The sequence below is a fragment of the Hemibagrus wyckioides genome, linkage group LG10 (genome assembly GCF_019097595.1).
Source record: "Hemibagrus wyckioides isolate EC202008001 linkage group LG10, SWU_Hwy_1.0, whole genome shotgun sequence".
Lineage (NCBI taxonomy): Eukaryota > Metazoa > Chordata > Actinopteri > Siluriformes > Bagridae > Hemibagrus > Hemibagrus wyckioides.
Window position 1 is genome coordinate 12441435 of NC_080719.1, and position 25373 is coordinate 12466807.

The 25373-nt window shown below is 39.3% G+C and overlaps 1 protein-coding gene across 1 annotated transcript in view; it reads left to right on the top strand.

Moving 5' to 3' along the window:
* insrb (insulin receptor b) overlaps positions 1–25373 on the top strand; it is a 61799-nt gene that overhangs the window by 7626 nt on the left and 28800 nt on the right. The window contains exon 2 of the mRNA XM_058401693.1: positions 14357–14905. Within this exon, the coding sequence (XP_058257676.1) occupies positions 14357–14905 (549 nt within the window). The remainder of the gene's footprint in view (positions 1–14356; positions 14906–25373) is intronic.

The window sequence follows — 25373 nt, forward strand, 5'->3', positions numbered from 1 at the left end:
GGGTGTTTCCTCTATAATAATAATAAAACAAAAAGAACATGGCCATTTAAAAAAACTGGCATCCCATCCAGGGTACATTCACGTAACCTCCCCAATAGTATCTGGATCCAGCACCATCCTGACCAGGATAATGTTTGCTAGACGAGCTGGAAACACTGATCAGTGCCAAAGCAATTCCTGCGTCACAGCCACAAAAACTTGGTGTAGTATAAAAGATCACTTGGATGATTGAGTTTATTACCTGTGATTTGCCTTGAAGCCGAACTACTGTCGAGCTACTTTTTTTAACAGTGTGGCTCTGGCAGTAGTTCGGACTGTAATTTAAATAGTAGGTTTATATTAAGGCACTCATTCACTGGAATTGTGTTATAAACTTTAGACATACTCTAAGACTAATAATATATAGCAAAGAAAATGCTATAATTGCTGATATGAAGTTTTCTGTAAGGAGTTGCAGTCAGTGAGTTTTTGTAAAAGAAAGGATTTTGATTCTTTTTTTATTTTTTGTTTCTTTACTTCTAGAGAAAAAAACATGCTGCTGAAGGAATGACTGTTCATAGCTGCTATAAGTGAGGATAGGAACTAACTTTTCCACAACATTAAATGCTATTATAAACAGCATAAAAATGGAATTGTTGGTAGATTGCTGTGGTATGAGAGGAACAATTCACTTTTAGACCTGACTTTAGTTGTGGTGTGATACAGCAGTATTATTGACACCACGGCAGCATAAATCATTTTCCTATAAACAATTCATAGCTTTTGACTTTCAGTTCAGCGTTTCGCTTTTTAAAACATTTAGCCGTCAGTCCACTTATTATAGAGCCGCTTGATCTGAGATCTGAGGTTGGTACTCAATACTCTGCGCCAGTATTGAAATCCTGCCATGACAATTTGATCCGATGAGCTTGTTGCTGTTTGTAGCTGTAGGTGTCGATGATCTCATGCTCTAGCGACCCTGTTGAGCCATGCTTGTGTTTCTGGTAGCTTGGTTACAGTATCTGATGGGTTAAATGTATTTTAAGAAAGTGCCATATCACTGGAATTTGGAGGAGGCATGACTACTTGCCTTGCGTTCCAATACTGTTTTAACACGCCCTTGTTGACTTTCCCTCGCAACTCGGAAATATGAGTGGTTTGTTATATAATACTTTGCAATACTCAACATGATATTGTTATCATGGACACTTCAAAAATAACATCCCTGCCTTAATAGCATGTTTGGGCAATATTTCTTTTCCTCACACGAGTTCCCGGTCGGAATGAGTAAGAGGACAGGCTTTTAGAGATGACTTCTGATCAGATTTAAAGCTAGCATGGCATGTGTCAGTTTGAGGAGGTCAGTAGAGTCCTAAAAGCATGAGGAACATGTTTCCAGTTCAAAAAGCAATCTCCTGTGCTATACTTAATTTAATGTTCAAATGCTGTTGAGCAAGTATAGCTCTAAAAGTTGCGTTCATTAAAAAATCGACGTTGTGAGAATATCTTATAGAACAGAAGCCAGTTTAGCAGCATTAGCTTAGCTAGCCCACTTAGCTATACACAATACCAGTAGCCATCTGACATAACTGTGGTAGCTAACTCTAGCAAGCTAGCTAATGCGAGTTAAATCATTTTTTTTTCAGTTTGAAGGAGTAGCCGGGTTTACTAGTAGGTTTGGTTGCTAGTGAGCTAGCGTTCTGTTCCTCTCAGAAATCCAGTCAGGTTTGCTCATGTTTAGCAGGGAGGATTATAAGCATCCATGAATGTGTTGGAATTCTTGTCACATTAGCTCATTTTTGGTAATCAGGATTCTGAGGTTTTATGAATATAGAATAAAAGTCATTTTAGGTTTGATCTTGTTAGTAAAATGGCCACCGTTAACTATCAGAATGAAAAAAGCAAGGGTTGTAAAGGTATGCATATGATGCATATGTCCAATCTGGCTAGCTTATATCAATTATAGAAGAAATGTTATTACAAATCTTTTCAGAAAATCTGTCAGGTTAGCTCAAGTTAGTCAGGATGCTTACATTAACATTGGGGATTGTTAGCTAGGTGGCTACTTGTAGCAGTGATGATTTTATGCTTATGATTTTATTTAAAAATCCTCTCAGAAATCCTTTCAGGTTAGTTCCAGTTAGTTAGCATTAGCAGTTCTGATGGTATAAGAATGAATATGACTAAAATGTCAGTTTAGCTTTTCTTAGATAGTTGAGGAGCGAGGATTCTGAACTTTTATGATTATGAATTAAAAATTTCGATCAGAATATTCTGAGCTTGTATAAGAATGAAATCCTCTTTCACTCTGTTAAAATCTGTGAGATGTGTGTATTGTAGTGTCTTCCTACCTTCTAACTTGAAACGCACAAGATATAAAAATGTTTAGTATTGAGGGTTTCGTACAAACATATTTATTATTTTTGCGCCAAAATACCTAGGATGCTTTGTTATGGTAGAAAACGGAGCACCTCAGATGACCCGTGTTTATTGAGACTCTGTATTTAGTTGTGGTAAAAGCTTAAGAGCTGCAGTTGTGGATCACCCCCAGGTGTTGATTTTTTACAGCAAGTGTATTTTATACACTTATTTATTTTTTATGAGAGACACAAGAGCTTCTTTCTTGTATGAAAAGAGAGAAAAGAGGTCATTGAATAGGAGCACTTTTCGCCTGAAGAGCAGGCCTATAAACGTTTCTGATATTGCCCGATTCTCACTTTCAGCAGCACTAACGCTATGTCAATAATCACTTTTACTTTTGTGAGTGAAAGAATTGAGGTTTTTCGCCTCAGGTAAAGGACATGATACTTTAACTTGGCAATATTAAAGCACTTCTGTTATTGTTGGATTGCTTTAATTGAGTGGTTAAAAAAAAAAATCACATTTATACAATGTTGTCTTTACTGCGAACAAAGTCGATCAGCCAAGACAAATCTGCAAGGTTTCTGTAATAAATTCTTCATATCATATCCCTGAAGTGAATTATTTTATTATAACCGTAAGATGGTTTGGAGTTGTATAGTAACATTGTGATACTGTAGTCTAGCTAATCACTTTGGTAAAGCTACATCATTTCTCAGTTATCAAAATGGTACAATTTTATAATTCAGGTCACTCAGTCAGCAAGAATATGACTGTACAACCATCCAAGTCTTGTTGGAACGTATTTTATGTGTTCTAGCATTCAGGATGTTTTCTAAAAATTTATAGGAACACTAAATAGACCATAAACCTTCCTGTACACCTGGAAGCACATGAAATGACTCGTGACAGAAATGTCTGATATTTCTGCATTTAAAGGGTTTGTATTGTGGACCTGAAATACAGGCTACACTCCCACCTTCATTTGAGAGAGCGAGAGTTTCTGTGTGTGTGTGTGTGTGTGTGTGTGTGAAGGGGGGAAAAAAAAGCTTGAGGGGAAAAAAACAACTTGGGAATGAGAGTGAACTCACTCACCTGTTTCTAAATGAGGCAATCTTACAGACACACACACTTCTCACTGATGCTGGTCCATGTTCATTGATCCAGAGAACCTTTATAAGAAATAGCCTGCATTAACTGGTTTAAGCATTTATAAAAGAAAAAAAAGACATTTCTGTTGTAAAAATACAAGCATAAATGGTTTACAGGGAATATTTATGACTTTAAAGGTTCTTTCCCCTCTGAAACACTTATAATAATATTTATAATGAAATATTTGTGATGTGTTTACTGACGCATTTGAATGACGGTGTATTTTCATTAATCCCATAAGTCATAGATTTCATTATAAGCTCCTAAAAACAAGATTTTCTCACTCACCTTCTCGCAACGATATTAAAAAGTCCTATAAATGAGAAGTCCAGTGTAAAAAGAGTGGAGGTTGAACTAAACTGTACGCACAAACACTGGACTACGAGTCCCAGAATGCAATGCAGCTACACAATGCTGAGTGAGGGCCGTGGATATAACTGACCTGGATAGTCAGGGATCTAGGAGATGGCTAGCAGGATGGTTTATTTGAAATCATATCAGTTTGAGGTGGTGAGAGATCTAGACAGAGGGAAGCATTAAAGCTCTGCTGCATCAGTTCTTTAGCTAAGTTTGCATCATTTAGATTTTTTTTTGTTTTGTTCTCCCCCATCACTGCTTGCACAATTCACGATTGACCTACAGTGATGTATACGTTTCTAATATTTTAAAACTGAACCAGCACAAATAATATATTATGGCATAAATATGTATGATTTGGATTTTTTTCTATGGTGCGACTTCACAGAGCTTTTGGAAATGAAGAAAAGTTGAGAAGTGTGTATGGCAGTTCAGTCTTCTCTGGGGGGGTGCGTGTGTGTTTTCCTGCTTGTGGCAGACGCTGTAGCTGCATGGCTTGCATTCAGAAGCAATTTTCAGAAACGAGTCAAAATACCACAGTATGCCAACTGCTGAAGCCACAGCTCGTGCCAGTCTGGGAAACATGCCAGGGGGAAACATAACAGAGATTAATACATACTGAATATAACAATGCTTTACTACAGAGGAATTCAGTTGGTCTACAACTACACACTGTTTCTAGTGATATACAGTTGAGTCCATGAGTATTTGGATAATAAAACACTTTTTCTTTTCTTTTCTTCTCTTTTTTTTAAAAAAATTTTTGCCCCTCTGCATCATCACGAAGGAGTCAGGATGATGAATTGAAGTGTGGACGTTCCGCTTAGGAATTACAGCCATTTTGTTTGCATAGTTTTCACTAGCTCAAACGTATTTGGACATTGGACCGGTAAGCAGTTTCATGGTTAAGTGTGGCCTGTTTCCTTGTTATTCCATGACAACTTAAGAAGTCAAAAGCTCAGGGGTTGATTCCCAGTGTTGAGTTTGCTTTAAGTAGCTTTCATTGGAACTCTCAACATGTAGTTCTAGCAGGTGTCAGTGCAAATGTAGGAGGCCTTCAGTAGGGTGAAAAAAGTCCCATCATAGAGAGTGAAAATTTTAGGAGTAGTCAAATCAACAAATTTGGTTCATTCTTAAAAAGAAGGAATGAACTGGTGAGCACAGCAACACTGGAAGACCACTAGAGTCTAGATAGATAACTAGAGTGGATGATGTTTGTGTTCTTTCCTTGGTGAAGAAAAAGCCTCTTCAGAACATCACTCTCAATGATGTCGGCATATCATTGTCAAAGTCTACAATGAAGAGTTGTTTTAGGGGTGTAAATACGGAGGCATGAGCTCAAGAGCTCAAGGTACCCTAAAAAAGCGTACCCAGTTCTGGGACAAGATTCTTTGGACAGATACAATCAAAAGCATACTTGTACCAGAGTGATAGAAGAATGAGGGAAGGGTATGGAGAAGGAAAGGAAAGGCTTTGCATAAGATAATGTTTGTCGGACATGGTGGAGGCAGTGTTATAGCATGGGCATTTATGGCTGCCAATGGGACTGGCTCACTGGTGTTTATTGATGATGTGATTGCTGATAGCTGTAGCAGGATGAGTTCTGAAGTGTATAGAGCTATACATCACATCATGATACAGATGGGTAAAAACCCAAAACATACAGCGAAAGCAACCCAAGAGCTTCTTAAGACACAGTAATGGAATGTTATTAAATGACTGAGTCAGTCACCTGACCACAACCCAACTGAGCAGGATTTACACTTACTGAAGACAAATCTGAAGGCAGAAAGACCTACAAACAAACAGCAGCTGATGACTGCTACAGTAGGAGGAAACCCAACATTTGGCGATGCCCATGAGTTGCAGACTTCACACGGTCATTGTCTGGCTTTGTTTATTTGTTTAATTACGTTTGAGGCTGTAAAAAATGAAGGGGCTTTAAGCTGTAAACAGTTTTATTGAACCCCTTGAGTTAAAGCTGAAAGGTCTACATTTCAATCCCATCTCCATTGCTTAATTTCAATTCCACTGTTGTGGTGTACAGAGATAAAATTACAAGAATTGTGTCACTCTCCATATACTCATGGAACGAACTGTGTGCAACACCGGTACGGCTTCTCTCCCTCGTCCTCAAGGGTCTCGCGTGGTGAAAAATAAGCTGCGAGGTTTCAGGGTTTAAACCAACCACATAAACAGCAGAGGTCCACACACAGTACACTGCATGTTCTCATAACATAAATACAGTGACCGGAGGGGTGTAAAACCAGGAAGTAAGTTTTCATTAGGGAGTTGTAGAATTGTGTGGTATCAGTAAACCAGATCAGATTTAATAAACAGATCATATAAATATATAATAAGAGTCTCTTGTGGCTCCTGAGAGCATGTCTGCTACCGTCGTTGTTATGGGTGTGGCCTTCCAGCCGTCTTTTACATTCCAGTGAGTAAAGGTAGTACAAGGTTTCTGAAAGTCAGGAACTAATGATCGTAAAACTTCTGTATTTATTAGACAAAAAGAACATATTCAGACCGACATATCCTGAACATGTCCAGAGGAATGGGCTTGACAAATGTGTTGTGGTGTCAAAGCTGGGCTTGGAAGTGACGAGAGCAGGTAGCAAACATGATAAGGTTAAAAAAAAAATAGTTAAGGGGACGTCTGTGTGATCAAACTTAATGAAACCAAAACAGCTCCAAGTGTGCTAACTATGCGGGAATTGGTTTGTTCTCTTGTAGCCTAGTTTATCTGGGGTTGTCATATTTCTAAAATCAAAACCTACTCACAATTGTTTGTAATCCTCTGGTCTCTGTTTTGATGTTTGTTGTTTGTCAGCGTCCTCCATTTGAGTTCTCTGGCCTTACTGCGATAAGAAAGTTCGAAATGGAAAAACTAACAGTGCCGTGTGTGAATATTTACTTTTCACCATTGTGACGACTAGAGCGGTGACGATTTACAGGATATACTAAATGTGAAAATAATAGCATAAGCTCCCGGTCCTGATGTGTTAAATTAATACTTCCTAGTGCTGATGGCCGCTTTCCTTTCCAACACTGAACGTAAGAATCTGGCATTTAATACTCACTGCTCTGTTACCATCCAAACAGTGTACACAGATTAACACTAATTTCTTATATGTTTAAACGTCAAGGTCAATTATTTTTAATGATTTTATACGTCAAGATCAAGCCATTATTTTACTCCATATGTAGTGCAGGGATATAGCAGCACAAAGAGGGAGTTGGGCTTCAGCCAGCACAGGAAGTCTGGATAATTGCAAAAAAAACATCCAAAGTATTTCCTCTAAAATTGCAAATAATAATATAATGTGATATAATAACGAGGCATGTAATCCGAACCACCTTATACGAAGAGAGCTTGGCACAAGTCAGTACTATTATAAAATAAAATATTGTAAAATCGAATTAAATGATTATACTTAAAGCAGGGCATTACCAGTATTTGTTTGTGTACCTGAACATACACTCCCTAACCTCGTCACTATTTATTCAATAAATGCTTATCATTTTTTATTATCTTAACCACAGACAGAGAGACGTTCCTCCTTAACATAACATAATATTTTTAAATTGCAGAGTTTGATGAGATTATGTTCAGTAATAATTGCACTAAAATTGGATTTTACACACCATGTGTTATCATAATTCTGACACTGTGTAATAATTTTTTTTAAAAACATACTTCATTAATAAGCAAATATATCATGTTAATTTCCTAATTAATCAGATTACTAGAAACTAATTACATGTGCAATATTCAGTGTAATAATAAAATGAGAAAATGTGTGACCAGCCATAAAGTTAATAAATGTAATAAAATGGCATTTGTTTTAAAATTCGTTTTTAGTTTTCAGTTAAATAATAAATTTTAATGTTTTAAAATGAAAAAAAAAAGTAATAGTTGTACTTTTTATTTGCTTATTAAATTATGAATAGAATGAATTATCATTTATTTTCCTTCAGCAGCACGACACAGTGTTTTATTCATTAGGTATTCTGTAAGGTTTCTGCTGGTCCTCATCACACGGTTTTGTAACTCTGCCTGAAAAACAAGCTGTCTTGCAAAAGCTAAACAGCTTTTTGTCTTTCGCTTTCCTTACGCTCATGATGGATTTATATGTGTTGTTTCCTCCTCCTGGTTTGGGTGTGAACTCTGAAGAAAATTCACAGAATAGTCAGGATGCCATTTCCCATCTGGTTTAGCAGACATGTGCTATAGGTAGTGGAGTCTCTCAGAGCCTCAGGGCTTCAGCGGCTGCTTTCAGAAAACAGCTCCAACAGTTTGGAGAAATATTCATGCAAACCGAGTCGACCAATTCTTACTAGACCTTTCGGAACAAATTTTCTCAAATAGTTTAAATATTATTTGAATTTTTACAGTATTTACACATGCAAATGGAAAGACCTCTACACTCGAATGTTCACTGTGAAGATAGACACACGGGTGAAGCCGTGCCACGTCTCCGAGACTCACTAGAAGTCAAAGCTCGTTTTTGTAGTAAACTAGTTTATTCTGCTGGTTAGATTTTAAAAAATAAATGTTTCTGGCTGTGCCACAGAGATGAAGATGAGAAAAAATACAATGGAATTAAAATGGATGCATGAGGCTAGATATACTGAATACATCTAGAAATTCATGATGATCAGCAAGTCGCCTTTTGTCACGTGTCACACGAGCTCGTCTTGTAGGATGTGCTTTAGAAAGGTTACCGGAAACTTGTTTCGGACTGGAATTCCAGTGACCTGTGAGCACAGCACCACGGCATCAGATCCATGGCAACAGGCAGAGCGGCAACACCCTCACCGCAGGGGAGTAATGACTTCACTGACTCTAAACAGTTTTAAAGCTGATCATCCGTAGACGGCTAAAAGCAAGTCGTGCCTAAAACTGTTGGCTAAATGACTCGTTGCTAAAAAAAACTAGCAAAAAGAATCATTAGGTTTTATTTCCCAAAATATGAACAAACTGGTGATTTAAGCAGCAGTGATGTAGATCAGCATAAAAACCTGTGCTGCAGATAGATGAAGGAACTTGTTTCATGCAGCACAACATGAAGTTTCAGAACATTTCTGAAAAAGAAGCTCTTGAGATGTTTCCTCTGGACCCTGATGTCCACTTGTAGTGCCATTTGTGCTGGTAATAAATATGTAGGTGGAGTCCCGGCTACCCTGCAGCTGTGGATGTGTGTGTATTTGCGTATTTCCTGTTTGTTGCCTTTCTGTAGTGAAAGTGATTTATCTGAATATCACATTACTGCAGTTACGGTATTGATTGTTTTTTTTTCTGTAACACTTCCCTGTAATCGTGTGTTTAGCGTAGATATTAACACGCCTCGTCACCCGATTCTCCGCATGCTTGCGGCTTGCTTGAGGCTGTGGAGGTTATAGGATAGGGAACATACACTACATGTGATCTTGCTTCGTGGCCAGGTGCTGGTGATTTATGTTGAGCTGTTAGCCGCAGCGGTGTCGGCTCATGCAGTGTTTTTCCTACCATAAGACAAGCTACAGAAAAAAAAAATCAAAACCTGGTGACGGTGTGCATCAGCGTCCTGATGTTTACTCAACTGTATTTAACTTTGAGTCGTAATCAGTGTTTAAAGTCATAGTTCACTTTTTCAGCCGAGATGGAGCCGCAGCTGCGAGCCGCAGCAAACAAAAGCACAAATCATGCGCCTGTCTAATTCACGGCCCATCTGGGGGACTTTAATCGCTCTTCTTAGTTTCCGAGTAATAGAAATGTCACACAGGGTTTTTTAAAATACACAGCTGGGTTTCTCCGAGTCTTACGTCTGTTAACGCTCTGCACGTTCCCAGCTATTTTTAATGCAGCGTTCGCATGACAACACGTGAGAAGTGTGACACAAGTGTCGTGTAAACTTCGGCTGTGATGATTTGGAGTTACAGTGAAGACGTGAAGAGCTGGCTTCATTTGCCTGCAAAGGAGGTAAAGAAAAAAGTGGACAGAAAGAGCTGATTTAAACAGCTCATTAAAAGCGTTTAACTGCTTATGGTATCGTCAAATCTGCATTTCAGCTTCAACCACTTGGAAATCTGAGAACATATGAAAGTGAGCACCAGTTCATGAGATTTATTACACATCAAGGTTAAACTGACCTGCTGCTGAATTCTGGATTGGGATTGGTCAGAAGATTTTGATCCATTTTCCATAAGAGCAGCTCTGACAGTAGTGCAGCTGCACATCCCAGTTTATTATTATTGTTGTTATCATTATCAATATTGTTATTAGCAATATTTGTACTAATAAATATGGCTGAATATTTAACCTATTCCCCTTTTTAAACATTCACTCATATTTATTATTAAAAATAATTACATATTTTATATTCATTATTATATTATTTTTTGAAGAAGAATAATCTTTCAGATGTCTAATGGGTATTACACACACACACACACACACACACGTGTGCATGAGACATTTAAAAGATCATGATTAATAAATCTGCTTTATCTAGGATGTGTTAGTGACGTACAAATGAAACAGGAATAAATAATTAATAGCATCTGCTGAATGAACTCAAATAATGACCAGGTTTGTGTTGTGTAGAATGATAACACCAACCGCTAGGTGTGTTTGTTTAGCAGAAGTATGCGTACGTGGAGGAAACGGCGTGTGAGTCGGGAGTTAATCGACCGTCTCTCTCTCGCTCTCTCTCGCTCTCACGCTCTCTCTCGCTCTCACGCTCTCTCTCTCTCTCTCTCTGCTTCTCTCTTTCTCTACATCTCTCTCGTTCTTTCTTTGCTGAGGCAACATTGCTGAGGGAGGGAAAGAAACAGGAAACAGTGTGTGTGTGTGAGTGTGTGTACAGTGATGTGTACACTGATGCGTTCTGCATTCTGTCAGTAAATCAGCACTCATGGCTGAATGGCAGATTTCTGCACCAACTGCAAGCCGCAGTAGTCATTACAGCAGAAACGCCCATGGTGCACTTTCTCTGTGTGTGTGTGTGTGTGTGTGTGTGTTGTGATAGTAAAAGCAAGATATCAAGCCAATATAAATCACAAATAATCTTGGTGTATTTTCCATGTATGTATGCAATTCATACAGGTTACAATGAGTTAAATATTCAGACATTTACAGAAATAATAAAACCATTTAATGAATCTAATAATTAAAGTTCTTCACTCTAAACAAAACAGAGCATTTATTATTGCTCAACAACAAAATGCAAGTTATTAATATTTTGGAAAATTCCTCTGAAATTTATTGATGTAATTAAAAAAAATTTAAACGATTAAAAGAGAAATAATTTTGTTGTAAATCATATTGAATATCATAACACTGCTACTATTATGTATTGTGATAAAAAATAATTAGATGTGGAAAATATAAATGACTCCTTAGTAATGAGGTTCATGATTCAGGTGCGTTGTAGCCACACACACATACACGTGTATGAGGCACTGAGAGTCTGCTGATGTGTAGGTGTGATAAGGAGATGAGTCCCAGGTGCTAAACTTGTGTGTGTGTGTTTAGTGAGAATGATTCCAAGACATGTTCGTTACGCTTTCCTCTGCTCAGCACTGCTCAAAAAACCCTGCAGCTTGTCATGTCACGTCACTGAGAAACCCCAAAGCGTAAACCAAAGATGCTGGAAACTGTAGTAACAGCTCTACCTCCAGCACTGAAGAGTTTTTCAGTAAATGTTAAATAAATGTCTCCTTAACAGAAAAGTTTGATGTGAATTGTCTGTCATTCATGTCCCTGTGATTGAGCTGTTACTAAAGAAATGATAAAGTAGTAACGTGCCACAACTGGACATTAATATAAAAGTCCATTCAACACCTTCTGACCAATCAGAATGTAGAATTGAATGAGCCCGAGGAGTGTAGTAGACATGTGGACTAGAGCGTAGGTTAGATGTAGGGACTAGAGCCAGGAGTAGATGTAGAGAGGAGAGGGGGAAAAAAGAGGGTGTTTTAGTAAAGGAGAGGGGAAAGAGAGAGACAGAAAGTGCACTTCGGATAATAAAGAATATTAAATAAAAAATTTTCCCAGAATGCTTCACTGCCTGTTCATTATCCAGTGTGTACTTTTAAGAGCTTTTCACTCAGCTACATATTTGCTCTGTATTAGTGAGAATCATCAGAAAATGTAGTTTACAGGGCATTCATTTATCTATCCTAATAGCTTCCATTTCCTTCTATTCTATTGTTTTTGTTTTCGTTTTTTTATTTTGTGTGCGTGTTTTTTTTTTTTTTTTGGTTATTTTAATTTTCTTTGTTTGTTTACTTAAATGATAAACATGAGGTCCCACAGGGCCGTGTTTTAGGGCCGCTGCTGTTATTGTTGTACGCTTTATCTCTTGGCTGCGGGTCATTCTCCCGGATATTTTAAACTCACACACAGCCCCAAGAATGAAAAACTTTTTTCTTTTTTTTTTTTTCTTGGAAAGGAGGAAAGGTGTTAAGGTTGTGTAATGTGTAGTGATACACATGCGCACACACACACGCACTACACACATTAAATGTTGTAACAGCCCTGCAGCGCAAAATTCAATTAGCAAAATCCAGTGTAACAGTGTAAAGGAAGCTACTTCAAGCAGCTCTCTGTGAGAGATTTCCTAACTGAAGAGTGTGTTAAGTTGCAGGTTTATTGTACCCCACACACTCAACAACAACATGTAAAACATTCACAGTAGATCAGTCAGGATCCTTGGTGTTTGAACGTCTTTCTTTACAGGAGCTGATGAAACTAACAAGTATGGGAAGATTAAACACTCGTGTTTGTCATTGTTCATGTTTAAAATCGTCTCACACACTCCTCACATTCCTGTGTGTAGCCATTCGAGATCTCAAACAGACGGTTCAAAGGTTAAAAACTCTGCACAGCATCGCACACACACACACACACACATGGGGGTGTGGCCTTAAGGTGGAATAAGGGGTTGAAGGTAATTGGCTTCAGTGAATTCCTCATGATTGTGTAATGTGTCTCAAAAACCAGGAAACTGAGGGAACTGCAGTATCAGTGACCTTGTCATGTAATTGTTGGGGAATTGACTCAGGAAATAAATGTCACTGCTGTCAAACTGAATCCCCTCCTTCTGACCAATCACGATCCCAATCCAGACCGCAGCAGCGCTGTGCTCAGAAATACTTTTAGTTAAAGGAAATCAATCAGATGAAGGATGTTGTGTTTTTTTATACGCACTTCTCACATGCTGTCAGTATGAAGAAAATGGGACTGGTTTTGTCTTTTCCTCACCCACTCAGACTTTTTGTGGTTTTATGGCTGAATTCTTTAAATACATCAATTTAACGCTCACTTATGTGTGTTTAGCGTGATGCAGATCTGTCCCTAAAGCACCGAGTTCTCAGAAAGAGCTCTTTTCCAAAAACTTCGGTCATTATCAACTACTTTATAGATAAAGTTTGGGGGAAATCATCACGGTGTATTCTAATGCAGTGGTTTCTTTTTTTTTTTTTTTTTTTAAATTAGATTTAAAATATTAAATAAAAAATAGGTTACAATTTGGCTGATATTTTTATTATATTTTATTATTATTATATGTCCACAAAAATCAATTATTTAATTAAAGATAAAATGTATTACAAAGATAATAGTTTAATGTGTTAAAGATTTAGTCTTTAACGATTTTCCAAAATTTGTTTTTGAATCATTTTGTAAAGTTGTAAAGATTCAGTACAATATTTTTTTTAACACACTGTAATTTCACACATCAGCAAAGAAAGAACGTTTTACAAGTATAAAATGAATATTTTACAACTTCAATATATAAAGTACAATTCAATATTCAGATTTGTTTAAAGTTAAAAATTTACAGTTTGAAATGTTCAGGCCAAAATGTCAAAATTCTTTAAAGCTTCAGTACAGAAGACATGTAATCAGATCTGACATTATAATTATTATGAAATGACTGACTGTATTTGTGTTGTCTCAAAAAAGTGTGTTGTTTTTCCATCATGTTGAATTTCTCTTGTGGGGCAGCATGGTGGCTTATTGGTTAGCACTGTTGCCTCACAGCAAGAAGGTTCTGGGTTCAAATCGTGGGTTCAAACAGGCAGGGGCCTTGCTGTGTGGAGTTTGCATGTTCTCCCCATGCCTGCGTGGGTTTACTCCGGGTACTTTGGTTTCCTCCCACAGTCCAAAAACATGTACATTAGGTTGATTGATAATTCTAAATTGCCCATAGGAGTGAGTGTGTGTCTATATGTGTGGCCCTGTGATGGACTGATGACCTGTCCAGGGTGTACCCCTTCCTTTCGTCCAATGTGTGCTGGGATAGGCTCCAGCAGATTCCTGTGACCCTAATTAGGAATAAAGCGGATATAGAAAATGGTTGGATGGATGAATTTCACTTGTCTAGTGTGTTGGCTTTATGCTAGAAGACTCGACTAGCTACTTTGTCATTAGTTTTTAGTCTTAAACCACTTTTAAACCACTTAAACCACATTTTTCTGAACCTGACCCATCTCTGTCTCTTCTTCTCTCCCTCTTCAGTCTGCCCCAGCAAAGACATCCGGAACGACGTGACCAACCTGCGCACTCTGGAGAACTGCACAGTGATCGAGGGCCACCTGAAGATCCTGCTCATGTTCAAGACCCGAGCTGACGACTTCCGCGGCCTGAGCTTCCCCAAGCTGGTGATGATCACCGACTACCTGCTGCTGTTCCGCGTCTACGGCCTAGAGAGCCTTAGGGATCTGTTTCCCAACCTCGCCGTCATCCGCGGCAACAACCTGTTCTTCAACTACGCCTTGGTGATCTTCGAGATGCTGCAGCTGAAGGAGGTGGGGCTTTATGGTCTGATGAACATAACTCGCGGAGCCGTGCGCATGGAGAAGAACCCCGACCTCTGCTACCTCTCCACTCTCGACTGGTCCAAGATCCTAGACTCGGTGGAGGACAACTACATTGTGGCGAACAAAAACGAGCGCGAGTGCGGCGACATCTGTCCCGGAACCATCGCCGGAAAGATCACGTGCGTCCAGACCACCATCAACGGCCATTACGGAGAGCGCTGCTGGAACCAGGATCACTGTCAGAGGAGTGAGTGTTACCTTTTTTTTCTTTCTGGTTTAGATTTGAACGCTCTCTTATTCAGGTTCCTTTAGGTTGTCAGGACCTGTTTCACTGGATTTCTGTAGATTTATGTATTCAAATACAACCAGAAACAACATCCTGCTTTTAAACTGCCTTTATACGGTGTAATGTTTGACCTGAGGCAAAAATCATGCAATAAGGAATGACTTTTTTTTTTTGCATGTGAGTGGAGAGCGATGGGCTTAGAACAAAAAAAAGTGACTGAGGATTTAGTGCTATTGCAAACAAACCCTGGTGATTAAAAGGAAAAAGATCTGCTGATGTGAGAAGTCTTTAGATTAAAATTTTCGAGTTTGAAACTCCGACACCGGTCAGTAGGAGGAGAGTGTAGCATGAAGCTAAACGCTTCAGATACACTAGTGATTGTTGAGAAACATGCTAATGGACAGAAAAATATTGTATTACCTCAAAGTCTTTTCCTTAACTCTTAACTGCGGCTTCATCTTCATTACATGGCCAGACTTTTTAATCACATGATCTTATGGTCATTTTATCAGCTTGCGTGATTTGTCACCATATTGTGAACTCTTTTAGTGTACTGTTATCCGTTTTTAGTAATTAAATCACATACCAGGCTGCTGTTTTAGATCACGTAACATGAATACTGTTGCTGTACATTTAATCTGTTTCAGGCATTTCTCTGTCTGAAGCTAGGTTTAATAATCTGAGTATAATTTACAACAAACTCCTAATAAGGAAACTCTGATGAATTGACCTGTAAAGATGTTCTCATTTTTATTGCAGTGATAAATGTTGTAGCACTCGAATGCTGAATTATCAACGAGGAAAGAATGGCATGAAATTTTTGTCTAGAGACAAGTAATCTGTGACGTCGGGGGAAAAAAACCCAAAACAAAACCTCAGCTTCTTGCAGTGAAATGCTGCTTTTATGTCAAAAAAATTTCTGAGACTAATTTACAGGTTAGGGATGTGTGTGTGTGTGTGTGTAAGCTCAGTGTGTCATGACAGGGGTGTAGTGTGACATTTCCTGAGCATGTGTCCCTCCTCGCTGATGGAGTAACACACACTCCCCTGGTAGTAAACACTCATTTGCAATGCAAAGCTGCTCATATAACAGGAGTGAGAGAGAAATGGATGCTGGTAGGAGGAACTTATTAGATGTGTGCTAATAATACTTTTTATTTAATTGCAGTTACATTTACTGTAGTAGAACGTCCATGCTGCAAGTTATTTCCTCTTCTCACTCACGTTATAGCAGTTGTAAACTGTAGACTCCTCAACAGTCGCACACTCCCCCTCTCTCTCCTGTCAATCACAGCGACTCTAGCCAATCATGTGCCTCCATGAGCTGATGCAGGTGGAAGTGGGCAGATGGCTCTTTGCTCCAAGTGTGTTACGTGGCCTGGATTTGTCCTTCATACCACGTCATGTGATCAGGTGAAGAGGTTTATACAAGTGTTGACAAAAGCCAAGCTCCGTTTCTGGAGGATGATGAAATGGCAGCAGCAGCGGAGTGGAATCGGTAGATGGCTTTAAACATGCACTCCTGTTACAGGAGCCGAGAGAGAGGGTGTGTGTCTGTGTGTGTGTGAGCGAGAGGGAGAGAGAGGGAGGGAGACTGAGACTGTGTGTGAGGGAGAGAGGGAGACATGGACGGTGTGTGTGTGTGAGTGAGAGAGTGTGTGTGTGTGTGAGTGAGTGAGTGAGTGAGAGAGAGAGAGAGAGAGAGAGAGAGTGTGTGTGTGAGAGAGAGAAAGTGTGTGTGAGCGAGAGGGAGAGAGAGGGAGGGAGACTGAGACTGTGTGTGAGGGAGAGAGGGAGACACGGACGGTGTGTGTGTGTGTGTGTGTGTGAGAGAGAGAGAGAGAGAGTGAGTGTGTGTGTGTGTGTGAGAGAGAGAGAGAGAGAGTGTGTGTGTGAGAGAGAGAGAGTGTGTGTGTGTGTGTGAGAGAGAGAGAGAGAGAGAGAGAGAGAGAGAGAGAGAGTGTGTGCGTGTGTGTGAGAGAGAGAGAGAGTGTGTGTGTGTGTGAGAGAGAGAGAGAGAAAGAGAGAGAGAGAGAGTGTGTGTGTGTGTGTGTGTGTGAGAGAGAGAGAGAGAGAGAGAGAGAGAGAGAGAGAAAGAGAGAGAGAGTGTGTGTGTGTGTGTGAGAGAGAGAGAGAGAGGGAGGGAGGAACACTGAGACAGAGTGTGCTGAAAGACTCCTCTCTGGGACGGCTGTGGTTTCACTCGCACTGAAATATTTGAGTGCTTTTCTGCTTGAAACGACTTGTGTGTGGAAAAGTGGAGAGGAGATGATGATTAGAGATGAAGTGCTGGAGCCTGAAGGCACTGAACTCTAATACACAGCAAAAACCAGCAGAAATGTCTACACATATACACCACGGTACTGAAACCGCTAATAACCATCATCCACTTATACACGCTAATAACCGCTAACAACATTCAGAACCCTCAATAATTCCTAATACCTATTATTACATATTAATAACAACTTTCATAAACTCCAGTAACCACTAACAACATTCATAACCATGAATATCTCTTAATCCCATTATTACATATTAATAACAACTAATAACCACTAACAATATTAACATGAATAACTCCTATTACCCATTATTACATATTAATAACAACTAATAACCACTAACAACGTTAATAACCATCAATACCTCCTAATACCCATTAATACATATTAATGACAACTAATACTCTTTAATAAACATTAATAACAACTTGCAACATGATTAAGCATTAATATTCACCTGCTAATAGCCTTTAATATAGATAAATAACAACTAATACCCATTAATAACCACTATACCTATTAATTACCTTCAATAACTCCAAATACCCATTAATAACCACTAACAGCCTTAATACCTGTTAATAACCTTCAGTAACTCCAAATACCCATAAATAACAACTAATAACCAACATTTAACATAATACACCAATTAATAAACATTTCTAACCTCTAATATCCACTAAACATTCATAAACATTTCTACACAGTAATAAATACTAGTAAATATTAATACGTGGTGGTAACTGCTAATAAAAAAAGATGTAACTATAATAATAATGATAATTATCATAATAATAATGTTTTCAATGTATGAATAGTAAACACAAATTAAATTTATAGTTTTTTTTTTTTTTAACTTTTTGATTTTCTTGCTCAGTTTTGTTGTGTTTTGCTTCATTGTCTTTATTTTCTGTATGTGTGTGCGCTGCTAACAGAACTCACGTGTCTCTGATTGAGACTGTTTATACACACACACACACACACAGGGTTGATCTTGTGGTTAAATAAGTGATATTTCTTCTCGGGCACAGCATGTTCTCGCACTCCATGTTATGCAACCGCTGCTTTTCGGGGTCAAAGTTCACTGTCACACATGTGTAGCCGTAACCGCTTCTCCCTCTGCCCTAATAACGGTGCGGCATTCCTCAGCCTCAGCTTCAGATCAGATAAACAATAAAACAGATTATTTAAACCATTTCCGCAAAGCGTGTGTGCGTGTATGTGTGTGTGTTTGAGGAAGTTGGTGCAAGATCACAGCTGTCACGTGGAAGTGAGCAGATTATTGTTTGTTTTTGAGCGAGTTAAACGTGTCGCATCACAGAGGGCAATCAAACACTTTAAACCTCCACACACTGCACACGTCTCCTCACCTCACCTCACACTGCTCGACTTTCCTTCTGTACTCACTCCATCATGCTTCCCTTCTTTTTCCCAATTTTCTTCTCTCTCTCTCTCTCTCTCTCTCTCTCTTTCTTTTTCATTATTTCTTTCTCTGAAAGCATTCCTTACCCAGTTCCCAGTAACTAACTAACACACACACACCCTTACTTTGTGGGGTGGGTGTATTCTGCTCCACTCCCACTTCCAGGGAAAGTGCCCTGACGACGGCAGATAAGGACCTCAACTGCCCTTTCCTATTGCAGTGCTAACATGTTAGCATCTCCTACTACGTTTAAGTTAGTCCCCGTGCGTGTGTGTGTGTGAGAGAGAGACAGAGAGAGAGAGAGAGAGAGAGAGAGAGACGTTAATCTCTCAGGCATGACCACGTATGGCATGTTATTGCCTCTCGGCCGTTCTAAGTGCCGTTAGCTCAGTGTTCAGGGAACTTGGCTACGACTCAAGACGTCATGAGTTTAATACCAGCTGCTGTAATGCCACGCTGTCCTTGAGCTAGGGCACTTGATCCACGCTTCCTCCAGAGGGAGCACCCTTCTGTCTTCCTACACTCTTTTTATATGATGCATCACATATTTCCTGTGTCCCGTCTATATGTATGTATATGAAAGCTAAACACGAACCTACTGACCTGCTGCACGAGGACTACACCATGCTTATTGCTTTATGTTTCAGGGATAAGTCAGAAGGTAACAGCAGCTCTGACAGTAGTGCAGCAGGTTTATTTTAATCTGCTGGATTTATTACTTTATCGTTTCCATGGTAAGGGCTCTTTCACAGTGGACGCTCCACGCTGACAGATCAGATCAGTGGCTGATGCACTGAAGCGCTTCATAACAGTCTGAGATGAAGCTTTGCTCGGTTTCTTCGCTAATTCCAGGTACGACTAGCACAGGTTCCTGGAGCTAACAGAATCAACCAGGCAGCATGTCAGATTTTCACTAACAGGAAATAGCAGTGATCTTTCACTCCATAATGATAGATCAGATCTCACATGGCCCACATCAGATCCTCAAACACATGGCGAGGATTGGATTTGGAAGAGAAATGTTTTGGAACTGGAAATGTTTATCCATAACCAGACCTCGCTGGTTTTCTTTTGCTAGGATGAATTGTATAGTATTTATATTAGGATTAGAGAAGATAGAACTTTATTAATCCCGAAGGAAATTCTTTAATGTTATTGTATGCTATGTTATTGCATTTATTATGTTTGTTCAATATTCCGTAAGAAAGAGTATGAACTGTGAAGTGCCTCTGTTGTGTGTAAGCAGACAGAAAGCATTGCTTACAGGTAAAGTCATGTCACTGCTTTCAAATGAAACTCCTCTTTAGATAAAATAATAAAGAAGTAATTTCATTTTCATTACAAGTAGTCTCGTGTAACCCGAGTGCAGTTTTTGGCCGGATAATTCCACACGTAGTCGGGAAGACTGTGAGGAAGATCCTCTAAAGTTTGGCTGGAGTTGAACATCTCAGTACTTTTCCACCTCTGGAGTATGAGGGTCATTTCTTTCGCTCATTATGCAAATATCCAATGTGTGCGAGTCCAGCAGAGCAGAAGAGCTTTTTATTCATCAGTCAGAGGAAGAGTGGTGATCTTTGTTCCCTTTATATACACACACACACACACTCGGAGCACGGTGTTTTGTTCTCTGGTGGTAATGAGAGGTAAATAAAAGTCCATTTCTGTGTCTGTGTCCTTTAATCAGATGAAAACACAGGAGACACGAGAGATGACTGTCTGAGGGGAAAAAACTCGCTGACTCTGATTTTCTTTCTTTCTTGATTATTTATTTATTTATTTATTTATTTATGCATGCACTTACTGGTTCACTTGTTTATTTCATATATACTGGTGTTTTACTAATATCTTGGTAAGTAAGTAAACAAAAACCCAAACAAACTAGTTAGTTTAGTTGATTTTGTTTTTTTGCTAGTTTGTTTGGGTTTTTGTTTACTTTATTTACCAACCTATTAGTTTAATAGTTTTTATTTGTTTGTTTACTAGTCTGTTTGGGTTTTTGTTTACTTATTTAGCAACCTACTAAGTTAATTGATTTTGTTTGTTTACTAGTTTGTTTGGGTTTTTGTTTACTTATTTACCAACCTATTAGTTTGATAGTTTTTATTTGTTTGTTTACTAGTCTGTTTGGGTTTTTGTTTACTTATTTAGCAACCTACTAAGTTAATTGATTTTGTTTGTTTACTAGTTTGTTTGGGTTTTTGTTTACTTATTTACCAACCTATTAGTTTGATAGTTTTTATTTGTTTGTTTACTAGTCTGTTTGGGTTTTTGTTTACTTATTTAGCAACCTACTAAGTTAATCGATTTTGTTTGCTTACTAGTTTGTTTGGGTTTTTGTTTACTTACTTACCAACGTACTAGATTAATTGATTTTATTTTTCTTTACTAGTTTGTTTGGGTTTTTGTTTACTTACTTACCAACCTTTTAGTTTGAGGTTTTTATTTGTTTGTTTACTAATCTGTTTGGGGTTTTGTTTACTTACTTACCAACCTATTAGTTTAATAGTTTTTATTTGTTTGTTTATGCTTTTGCTTGGGTTTTTGTTTATTTACTATCCAACCTACTAGTTTAATTGATTTTGTTTGTTTACTAGTTGTTTGTTTGTTTTGTTTACTTGCCTAAACCACCAAACTCATCAACTTTTATTTTGCTTCATAATGTCTCTATCCACACTTAGTGAGAGGTTGTATATGGCAGGACATGATGAAGCCATGCTTATCAATTTTTCTCCAGGTTTGTGGGACCTGGCATATCATGCAGTGTAACCAGTAAATTGACACACACCTGGGGTCTTCATCACTGTGTACTAGAATGAGGAAGAGTGTGTGTGTACACATTTTGAATGAAGTGTGTTAACTGCCTCTCCAGGAAGTGATCCATGTGTCTGTCCTGCAGTGTGCCACTGTAAAGATACTAATCAGAGCTGTTAAATCACATGATCTTATTCTCATTAAAGTGTGTGTATATGTGTGTGTCACGTGTGCTGTGTATAAGAGAGTTGACCTGCTTCTGAGTGGTATTAGAATCCCAGTGTAAATTGCATTGGATTGGTGTGTGTGTGTGTATGTGTTGTGCTACACCAACCTCCATTCATTAGCGTAACAGGAAGCCCTGAGGGATCCAGAGGCCTCGTTATCAATGACTGCACTTTTAAAAGCCGTATTTACATAATACCAACACACACATCATTCTCTCTCTCTCTCTCTCTCTCTCTCTCTCTCTCTCTCTCTCTCTCTCTCATTCACTCACACACACTTGTCTCTTCTCAGGCAGTCGGACATACAGTAGTGTGTATAACACTACACAACTCGGTCATGTGATTGTAATGTTGTGGTTGCCGTATTTGCATTTCCGGCTGCGATTCACAAAGCAAATGGAATGAGATGTGAAAGATGACCAAAACGACTCTCCTTTTTTCACAAGAGAATAGAACAGACTGTGTTCCTTGTGGACTTCCCCGACCTACAATGACAGTTTTTGTTCTTTCTGACGGAACAGAATGAAAACAATTTTCTGGAATCAGCAGTTCAAGGGAAGATAAATCCATATCAGATAACTGAATAACTTCTACTCATATTAGCTGTGTTGTATGCAGTGATTTGCAGTGGTTTAGCAGTATCAATGACAGCAGTATATAGGTAATGAAGCGCAGACTGTGTGACAGAAGAAGGCTTTATTTGTCACATATACATTACTGCACAGTGAAATTCTTTCTTCTCATATTCCATCTTTGGAGGTTGGGGTCAGAGCATAGGGTCAGCTCTGATGCACTGCTCCTGGTGCAGGGTGGGTTGAGGGCCTTGCTCAGGGGTCCAACAGTGGCAGCTTTGCAGTGCTGGGGCTTGAGCCCTGATTTTCTGTGCAACAACCCAGATCCTTAACCGCTTGAGCTATCACTGCACCTTTTGATGCATGGCCTTGTTATACAGTGTGATTTCAGAGCTTACGGCTTGCTAAAAGTTGCTAAGTTGCAGGTAATGTGGTGCTCGGGGCTAATGCTTAACCACTGTGAGTTTTTGAGAGGCTGATGTCGATGCTGATGATATTTACAGAGCAGGTGCTGATGGGTGATTTCATATTAAACATGTTTGACTTGTAGCGCGTCCAAAATGACTCAAAAGCCTACATTTCTGTCAGATTTAAATGCTGAAAAGTTATAATAATATTCTAAACATGGTAAAAATTTCACACACTAGATTAAAGATGTGTATTGTATTACATTTTGGCAGTATTCTATTGAAAATCTGATTACAGTAAACATTGACTGTGTGTGTGAAATCAGACACATGCCCCCCGTCAGTTTATTCAGAGAAATTATGAGAGTAAAGCGATGGATTGGATTCAGGAGGATGTGTTAAACACGGGAATGTGCGTGTGCACCATGTGCACCATCCTTTGGTCCTCTTTTAGCCACAGCCAGTGCTCTGTCCTTATTAAGAGCTCCAGCTCAAGCCAAGCACAGCCGTATATCAGAGCTCACACTGCTGACCTCAAAATAATACCAGCAAGCTTAGAACAGGAGTGCAGACGGAGTGCACAGGGCTGGATCTGGACACAGCCTGAAATGGCCTTCTGTCAAGGCTGCTTTAGGATGGGCCTTTTGGATTCCTTCTATTCCTATTACTGCTAATAATACTAATGCTAATAATAAAACTGTGTTTGTATAGCAGCAACCAAAACTATAACGACTTGCGTTGATTGATTTGGACTACTGAAGATATTTTCAAGTGCAGATAACAAGGTCTGGCCTCATTAGTCATTTAGTGAAGCAGTATGGTATGGTATCAAGGTTTCCTGACACATTTGTACGTCTGTGATTTTATGCGTACTTGTGTGCATGTAGATTCACAGCACAGCCCACAGAACTACATAAAACGCACACTGGAACCTGAAGAGAGCGAAATGATGGCTGAAATGTGTACAAGCACCTCCAGCATACACCAAGTCTTCCACTAACGCAGCCTAGCCACTGCAGAATGCAGCTTTTGTTAGGGTGCCATTACTTTTGCCTGCTTGAATGATCACAGTAACTTATGTTACAGAGCACAATAGATTGTTAGTGAGTCTCCTCATAGAGAAATCTCATGTAAATGCTCCTGTAAACGATTCATGAATACATTTCACATAAATGAGGCCTACTTTAATATGGTGTAACCATGGCAACAGCTGTCACTTACATTTTAGGCTAGACATTGAGTGAGTCCCAAATGGCAAATACCCGGCTCAAGCACTTACTCACCTGAGAGAGGGTGAGAGGAGTGCGGCATGTGCAGATTAAAGCGTTCACTATGTTATATGGTGTGCATGGCCGTGTAGGTGACATATAAAACTAGCATTAGAATTGGAACAGTGAGGGAGCAGCTATTTATAGCTCCTATAATCTAAGTGCTAAATAGTTTCATGGGCTTTGTAATAGCTGGACTCGTGCGCTGTGAGAGGAATAAAACTCTTCAGGACGTGCTGTTAGGACCGTTCTCTTTAACATGTCAGGACAGGACGTGTTATGATGTCATGATCAGCAGTGATTAGTTGTGTTGCAGGGCATGATGGGATTTTGGGGTTAGCTGTTTGAGTAGTCTCACTAGAGTTTCAGGCTTTATTTTCCCAAGCATTAAGTTTATTAATATCACTGCACACACCGTTTGGTTGCTAGGCAGCACGACAGCATGGTGTGTCTGTGTGTGTGTGTCTCCGTGTGCATGTGTGCGTGTGTCACTGTGCGTGCAACTGTGTATGTGTGTCATTGTGTGCGTGTGTGTGTCTGTGCATGTGTGTCCGTGTGTGAGACTGTGTGTGTCTGTGCGTGCGTGTGTGTGCATGTGTGTCACTGTCCGTGTGTGAGACTGTGTGTCTGTGCATGTGTGTCTGTGCGTGCGTGTGTGTCTGTGCATGTGTGTCACTGTGTGTCTGTGCATGTGTGTCACTGTGTGCGCCACTGTCCGTGTGTGAGACTGTGTGTGTCTGTGCGTGCGTGTGTGTGTGCATGTGTGTCACTGTCCGTGTGTGAGACTGTGTGTCTGTGCATGTGTGTCACTGTGTGCGCCACTGTCCGTGTGTGAGACTGTGTGTGTCTGTGCATGTCACTATGTGTGTCTGTGAGTGTCAGTGTTTATGTATGTGTGAGACTGTGTGCGTGTGTGTACGTGTGTGTGTCACCGTTGGGCAGTTGGAATGTGTGTGATGGATGTGTGTGTTGGAGGAAACAGTGGCGCCGTGCTCATGGCCTTCCTGGCTATGAACAGTATGACCTTCCCGATTGTTTCCTGCATTTGTGTGGCCGCTTCCTGTTTCACGTTCATGAATGGCCTTCTGGGACAGCGAGAGGGAAACTAGACAAGCGTGTGACTCTAAGTTTAGAGCCAAACATGCATGTGTATTATGTAAGGAGTATGGAATAATCTGAGTAGACCTGTAGAACCTGTAAAATGCTGTAAAACTTGGTATTAGCTCCTGGGAGTGACTGGGGTCAGGTTCAGAAATCTGTATCACATGCTATCTGATCTTTAACTCCCTTATAGCTGAAAGAGACGATAACTTATAATGACTTTTTAATCTTTGGTCATAAATAGTCATTTAAAATAAATCTTGCTCACTAATTATATTATACTTTGAGGAATAAAACACTCATGTGGTGCTGTTAAAAAAGGAAAACAATAAGCCACAGCATGGTGTGATGAGGTGGAGGAGTACTTATTATTCTGAGGAGGATTATTTTCCTCT